Source organism: Bos indicus, chromosome 17 (genome assembly GCF_029378745.1).
Source record: "Bos indicus isolate NIAB-ARS_2022 breed Sahiwal x Tharparkar chromosome 17, NIAB-ARS_B.indTharparkar_mat_pri_1.0, whole genome shotgun sequence".
Taxonomy (NCBI): domain Eukaryota; kingdom Metazoa; phylum Chordata; class Mammalia; order Artiodactyla; family Bovidae; genus Bos; species Bos indicus.
In genome coordinates this window covers 66,163,288-66,171,164 of record NC_091776.1, presented here as the reverse complement: position 1 = coordinate 66,171,164, position 7,877 = coordinate 66,163,288, and the positions used below count along the sequence as shown (strand labels likewise).

Below are 7,877 nucleotides of genomic sequence, written 5' to 3'. Positions count from 1 at the left end.
GGGGGGGGGGGGGGGGCGGAGGGAAGGTACCAGTATTTCTCAACAGCCCCCCCAGGTGACCATACTGTGTAAAGTCCAAAATCAATGAGTGAGGACTAACCTCCCCCTTTCCCGCCACATGCTGCAGGGCACTCGATGTCACCAAGGAGAGCTCAGAACCCAATTTAGATGACTTTGGGGGATGATGAGCAGGTGCACAGAAGACCTGGGAGATGACCTTGTCACACTGAGCAACTGCTCTGGCTTAGCCAGCTGGGGCAGGCGGTCTCCGGGTGGAAGGTAGGGCTTCCCATCCGAAGCTGGGCAGGCAGGCCAGCTCCCCTCTCTCATCTTGGGCATCCCCCGCCGCGACGTGTGAATTACTTTAGCAATTGCCAAGTTGGGAACGCACCCTTCAAGGGAGTGAGAAACATCGCGGCCCGGAGCGCCAGGCGCTCTTCCCTCCGCTTGCTTGCCATGGCGGCCCGGCCAGCCTTGCTGTGAAGACACCCAGCAGCCGGGCAGCTCCAGGTCACCAGAGCCCTGGTCCCTCTTCTAAGCGGCAAGATTCAAAACGCAGCCGTTGAGGGTCCGGGCCCTGAGGTTAGACACAGGCAACGCGGCGCCACTGGCCGCCTCTACCACTGGCCCGGTGAGCTCACCCTGTTCACCTGTCTCTCCCTAACTGCTCAGAACCGCCACGGTGGCAGGAAGGGGACCGATGTCGCTGTGTCTCCATTGTGAAGGACAGTGACTGGCCCAAGGGGACACGGGAGCGAGTTCCCGGCATTGAGTCCCGACTCCTCAGTTTTTCTGAGGCAGGGTAGGGTCCTGGTTCTCTGCCTGGGGCTGAAGCCTGCAGTTGCTGAACATTCCATGGGTCCACTCCTTCCCCCACCCCCAGAATCAGAACTACACTTTGCTTCCTTCACTGCATGTGACCACCTTCAGGGGCCCCACCTGTCTCTGTGACATGATCCAGGAACCAAGAGCCTCCAGCTCATACGAGCCCCTCCTGGAGCTTCCGCCCAAGTCACGTCACACCACCTTCACCACATACTACCTTCACCACTTCACTCTGGTTTTCAGCAAGATCTTTTATTTACCTCCTGGTCCCCAGCCACGTCACAGGAGCACAGGCAGCTGGGGACGGGTGTGGGCTGCCGGCTTTGTAGACGGACAGCAGTCAGGATGCAGACAGATCATGCACCTCAGTGACTCTTTGACAAGAAACTGGAGGAGGAGAAGAAAGACTTCGGGTGGGGCAGAAATCTCTGCCCTTTCCTGCATCCTAATCGCTGAAAAAGATGTGTAGAAAGTGTACTCAAATGCAGACACGGTTTCTTCACGCTGGACCCGGACACGGGACAAACTGTGTTCCATGCCGCTCCATGGCTTTATCAGCCCAACTCTGCAATAATACGTTATTCCAAAAACGCTTCTCTCGTGTGGCCGGCGGCGACTCCTTTACACACCGGCTGACACGGGCTATTTCCAGACTTGGCGCCAGAACCCAGCCATGTCCTTCACAGGAGACCAACAAGCCAGGGCTGAGGCTGTGGGCTCTTTGGGTCTGCAGGTCGCCCAGCGTCCTCACGAGCACACGCTGGCTTGAGGGGGCCAGGGCCACACCCTTGTGCAGTGACAGGCACAGGCCGACCCCAGTATGATCTCTGAGCCCAGCGTTTGAACGTTTATGTACAGACAGACAAATGGAAAATCACAGGCAGCAGAACTCCAAAGCAAAAAACAGACACGTCCTAGGCGGACCTACGATTCCCAGTTTTGCCAGATAAAGGCTTTTCCAGAACGTCCCTGGAGGAGGGAGGCCTTGCTTGCCCCACCTTGGCGCCCATGGGCCAGCCTGGTGGTCTGAACGCTCAGCGCCGTGGACTCCACACAGCTCAAGCGGGGAACCTCCCGGGCCCGGTTTGGCAGTAGGGCTTCTGTAGGCAGTGAGGTAAGCGAATCACACGTTCAGAGGCTGATCTGAGGGAGCCCCGGCTGGGCTCTCGAAAGAGAAGACGCCAACCCCGGCTCTGTTCGGAAAGCCACGTTTACAGAGAAGCCTCTGGTCCCGCCAGCCCAAGGCTCTTGCCGTGAGCGAACTCACGGGGCTTGGGGTGAGATGAGCGATGGTGGGTTGGCCCTGCCCCTGACCAGGGCCACCCTACCAACGCCACAGCCGGCCGGGGCTGGGTGGCGATGCTGGCCGCAGACTGCCCCCTGCCCCGGGGCAGCAGAAGGGCCCCCTGGTGACTGTAACAGCAGTAGAGGCCGTGTTCGCCAGCTCTCTGCTTTGCAGTTTTTTGGTTGTTTTTTTGTGTGTTTTTTTTCCTCTTAAGATGACCACAAGAAGATTTACGTTATTACATTCAGACAAGTAACCGTTTGGCGACTCTACTTCAGAGCACTAACAAGACCAAGTAGCAGCGCGCGTGACACCAGATGACAGGGACACCGGGTCTCGTCGCAGAGCAAAGGAACGCGCTTTTAGGCAGAAAGGAATCGCAGAAGCAAACGATGGGAAGGGAGAAAAAAATCTAAGGAAATACAAGCTGGAAATTCCCTATTGTTCAATAACCAAAGGAAAAAGGGACCCAATGTGATCTTAAAAAACAAAAGTCCCAAATGCGAGCTCTCGGTTGAGGCAGGTTTCTGAGCATGGGGTCCAAACGGGGCCAGGGGGTTGGGCCGCACCCCCGTCTGCCCAGGCAGACCCACTGTCTCTCCTGGCGACTCCAGCGCAACCAACGTCCTCATCGTCCTGGAGCAAAGATGAAATCCAGGGCCTGCCGCTCGGCCGCCGCAACATGTGGGTGCCACAGATCCACCATGAAAACCGCCCGCGGGCCGTCCTCCGCCGGACCTGGGGGAGGGGAGGGGAGGGGAGGGCGGCGAGAGAGCAGAGGGTTAAAGCGCCCTGAGCCAGGACCCCGACGGAGATGGGCCCGCGCGGGCAGCGACCCCTCCTGCCCCCTGGCACAGAGCGCAGGCTTGCCTTCTCTCTGAACAAACCCTAGGAGAGGGCCCCAGAAGGTTCGGAGCAGAGCGCAGAGCACGTTTAGGGAAGGAAAGCTACTGCGTGCGCTCCTCCCGTGGCGGACCCACGACATCTGTCCAAGCCCACAGAATGGACGACAGCAAGGGTCAACCTTCGTGTAAACTATGACGCGGCCACCGTTCACAAACGTGCCATGGCCATGCAAAACGTTAAAGGGAAAACACGTGCGGGGAAAGGCCACATCAAGAGGCAAACATTCTGGACTTTCTGCTCAGTTTTTCTGGAAACCAGAAACAACTCTAAAGAGATAAAATTGAAGTATATATAAGCATATATATGTATGTATTTAAAGGCGGCCACAGCAGACAGGCACTCACCTTCATGGAACGCGGTGTGCAGGAAGGAATCATCGAAGAGGAGGCAGCGACCTTCTGCCCAGCACTGGGGCTCCCCTCCCACAACCAGTTCACAGCCGCTTGGAGTTTTCAGACCTGGGGGAGAGGAGACAGGAGAGGATGAAGAGGGGCAGGGCCAGGATGCTGGAAGTCAGGAGGGCAGCCTTTGGGGGGGCACTCTACTTCCGAAGCCCCACCTTCTCCCCCCTCACCCCTCGGGAGCCCCGATTGGAGGGGGCACGGGGCACAGTTTGCTAGGACAGAGCGAGGCTGTGCACCCAGATCCCCACTGTGTTCCCTAGAAAAGCTCCCTCCTCCCATGGCTTAATCTGCTCTGGGCCAGGGACGCCTCTGATGAAAGCACAGGCCGACCAAGGCTTACACCTCACCTGGAGACTCCTGAAGCCCACCCGTGGGACCCCTAGAGGTCGAGGCAGGTGGGATCAGACCTCCACCTGTGCGAGAGGCAAGGGCTACTCCAGCTGAGAGTAAAGACGCTAAGACCCTCACGGTGCCCCCACCCTGGGGTCCATTGCAAGGCCCGAGCATGGCGTGTTCACATGCCAAGTTTCCCCAGCCTCACTCTGGGGAGCCGGAGACACCCCTAAAGAAACGTCGAGCTTTGAGAGGTAACAGACTGACACCCTCAGAGAGGGAGCCGTTGTGTTCAACACAAGCACGGGGCAGGGGGCTCGGGTATATAACCGCGGACACGGGGTCTGGTTGAAACGCTGCTGTGCGTGCACGTTCACGCCCCCATATCCAGCCCGAGGGTCTAAAGGGCGCCGGGCCCCTGGCACTCTGGTCGCCTAGGCACCCCGTAGCCACCTAACTGATTCAGAAGAGGGTGAGGGGGCCCAACCTGGGAGGCAGCAGGCCCTGCAAGAGGCGCTGGCATGGTGAGGTTCTGTCTCCAGCGTCCCAGCCTGACAATCACTACCCTGGCCAGTCGGCACCCACCACTCTGATTTAATGTCCCCCCGAGGATTTCATGTAGCCCCTGAACCACAAATGGATGGCTCCAGGAAGCATGGATGGAGGCAGAATTGAAATAGAGGCCGTGAGGAGGAGAGGGCAAGACAGAGGACCTGGGGTCAGACAACCACCTTTACGTGCTAGGTGACTTTAAGCAAATCACTCCACCTTTCTGGGCCGTAGCTCTTCATCTGTAAAGAGGGGCCGTGGGCATACTTGCCTTCCAGGCTGTGTGACCACTGTCCTTGCTACCAACCACTGAAGACTTACTGCGAGCAGGGGTTTGCATTAAACACACACTTTACAGACATCACTTCACATGCTTTCCAGATGCAGCAACTGAGCCTTAGAGAAGTTCAGTGACCAGCTGGGAGTGCTATTCAGTCCTGCAGGAACTGAAATTCAAACCCCAGTCTGTCTGGCTCCCTGGAACAGGCTGGTCTAACACTAGACCGTATGATGAATTGCGAGCTGACACGTCAGTAGCAGTGATGCTAAGTTTGGTTGTCAATTTCCCCGCAGACGGTCAGTTTCAGCTCTCAACAGTACATTCACTGGGTCAGCTGACATAGTCCATTCTGCCTCTGGAACCACCCTCTCCCACTACTGTGACAACTGCTGGGGGGAGGTCAGGGTCGTAAAGGGGTTCAGCCTGCCACTCACTGGCCCCGATGGAGAGCCCCGCGGGCCACATCCTTCCGTGTGTCCCCTCACTGCTTGGTTGGGTGCAAAAGACCTTTAGGAATGGGTGGCTCTCTGCAGGGACAGTCTACCCCAGGGTTTCAGAAAGGAGCTCCCCTCTCTCTGGATAGTGATTCACTACCAGTCCCCACAGTACAACAGAAAGACAGCCTGGCTTGTGCTTCCCAGCCCCAGTTCCCTCTCCTCCGCCTCCCTCCCCTGTTTCCCAGCCTCCCTGCGGCCCACCATCCCCGCCGACTGCCAGAGCCAGCCTGGCTGGCAGGAACAGTCAGCACCCCCACAGACAGAGCATCTGGGTGGCTCCTGGGGACAGACAGGCCCCCACGCTGCCTCGGCGGTCCTGCGTCCCCGGCCTCTCTGGCTCAGGGCTTGCTGCTTTGTCTCCACCACCCACGAATGGAGACGAGAGAGAGGAGAAAGGGCTCTGTCCAGCGAGGCCCTGCCTCAGGAGGCTGGCAGCTGGCCTGCAGGGCGGGCAAGGCAGACACGAGCTGACCCACTTGCATCACCCATCCAGACGGCTAAGAACACCAGCAACACTCACGAAGGGACGAGAGCCTGACTGGGCTTCCTGACGAGAATGTGGACACGCACGTGTATTTTCCTCTGCCCTTTCCTGCGGGCCGGGCACCTGCCTCCTGGCTAACATCTGCCTAGTTAGTTCCAGAGGCGGTTCCCTGGAGGTCTGTGGTAGTGGCTGGGGACACTGCGGCCCCTACACGCTGCGGGGTGATGGCTGGGCAGCGTGGAGAGGAGTTAAGTGATGCCACGTCTAGTGGAAGCTTGGAGCAGGCTAGGCAAACTTGTGCCAACTGGAGACGCTGGGGCTGCAGTCACACAGAGAAACGACACCCCCAGTCCCCATGAGGATAGAAGGCAGAAAAGGAGGCGGGCGTGTGTGTGCAGTTCCAGGGCACAGTCCTGGAACCGCAGGGGCCTCCCCACGACGGCCAGGTTAACTGGTGGAGGGGTGGCCACCAGCACGCACCAGGCCCTCCCTGCCTCTGACCTCGTTCTCTGGACCCCCCAGTCAACACACAAGGTCACGTGAGTCTCACACGCCCTGTTTCCTTTCTGGGTGGATCATGTAGGCAGGACAGAGAAGAGAAGGAAACAGAGCTACCCAGCCCCGGCACTCGCCCTGGCCACGGCACAGCCCACACCGGTGGGCCGCCTTCCAGCACCGCCTGCTGCCCAGGTGACGCGGGTGACCCAGTTTCTCTGGTGGCAGCGGCACTCGGGGACGGGAATGACAGGTCATAAAGAGGCCCGTGCAGACACGCATTACAAACGCGCGCGTACACGGCACCGATACACAACAGGCGTTAAGACCCAGGGGGCGGATCCTGGGTGCTCTTGCCACCAGCCCTTCCTACTCACGCTGCCCGGAGTTCTGCCTCAGATGCCCTTCCCTACGCATCGCTCTGAAGCTTTCAAAAGACAAGGAGAGCCTTTAAGAAGAACAGCATTGCTCCCTGTGCCCACAGCCTCAATTCCTCAGCTGACGGGGTGGCCCTGTGGTGTGCTCCCACCTCCTGGGCCAAGCTCAGCCCACCAGCGGACTTCCCTGCCCCAGGGGACGGCTCTTCCCTCGCTCCGCCCGAGTGGTCCCGGGGTCCCACAGGGTCAGACCCTTCTCCCCAGAGCAGCCAACCTGCAGCGCCCAGGTCCCCTGTGCTCAGAGCACATCCCAGTGCGTCACACAGACCATACTGACCACGACCATCACTTAAGACAATCATCTCACATCTCTGATTAACCAGAGCCCCCTTTACCTGACTGCCCTCCACCTGCCAAGCACTTAACACACAGGACATACTCCTAACTGTCCAAACAGCCCTCCAGCTGGGTACTACCCCCACTGCTGCTGCTGCTGAAGTCACTTCAGTCGTGTCCGACTCTGTGCGACCCCCGAGACAGCAGCCCACCAGGATGCCCCGTCCCTGGGATTCTCCAAGCAAGAACAGTGGAGTGGGTTGCCATTTCCTTCTCCAATGCATGATAGTGAAAAGTGAAAGTGAAGTCGCTCAGTTGTGTCCGACTCTCAGCGACCCCATGGTCTGCAGCCTTCCAGGCTCCTCCATCCATGGGATTTTCCAGGCAAGAGTACTGGAGTGGGGTGCCATTGCCTTCTCCATAGAGAGGAGAAAACAGAGGCGCAGCTTCGGAGCCTACCCAAGGCCGCTTGGCAAACGGGCTAAGCCAGCATCTGAGTCCAGGTGTGTGTGCTTCCGGAGTCTGCACGTTTGCTGCTGTCTCCTGGGGGCGGGACCGCGTTCCGTGGATTAGCTTTTCACACTGCCCCACAGACCGTTTGAGCATTAAGGTCCCCGCTGCCCTTATCGAACGTTGCTACGTGCCAGGCGCTGTGTCATGTGCCCATGGAAGATGTCGCTCTGTCGAAACCTCTCAACATTCCTGTGAGTACCATCTGCTCATCCTACAGATGTGGAGGCTGAAGCCCAGAGAGATACAATTACTATGCAAAGTCTCACAGCCGGCCATGAAGCCAGGCCACTCCCTCCAGGGCCCCGATCGTGTCCTGCTTTTACTCTTGAAATACGCAAAATGATGTCAACCGCCTGAATCTAATTTTCTTTTGCTTTGAAGCAGTAAAGCCCTCTGTCCAATCCTCACAGACAGCACAGGAGGGGCCCAGGGGAGAGGGGCTCAGGCCCCCGGCAGCCCCGAGGTCCAGTGCGGAGCCCAGTTCTGACCCCCCTGCTCCAGCCCATCCTGGGCTCCTCCACGTGCTTGTGCCCTCTCCGCGCCACAGCTGGGGCGGTCACCCCGCTAAGCCGGGCCTCGCCCGGGCTCTTCTG

General features: G+C 58.7%; 1 protein-coding gene across 1 annotated transcript in view; it reads right to left on the bottom strand.

Moving 5' to 3' along the window:
* Nucleotides 1-1,056: 1,056 nt before the first annotated feature.
* ASPHD2 (aspartate beta-hydroxylase domain containing 2) overlaps nucleotides 1,057-7,877 on the bottom strand; it is a 32,545-nt gene continuing 25,724 nt past the window's right edge. The window contains exons 3-4 of the mRNA XM_019978044.2: nucleotides 3,361-3,474; nucleotides 1,057-2,848 (exon numbers count right to left, since the gene is read on the bottom strand). Of these exons, the coding sequence (XP_019833603.1) occupies nucleotides 2,739-2,848; nucleotides 3,361-3,474 (224 nt within the window). The 3' untranslated portion in view covers nucleotides 1,057-2,738. The remainder of the gene's footprint in view (nucleotides 2,849-3,360; nucleotides 3,475-7,877) is intronic.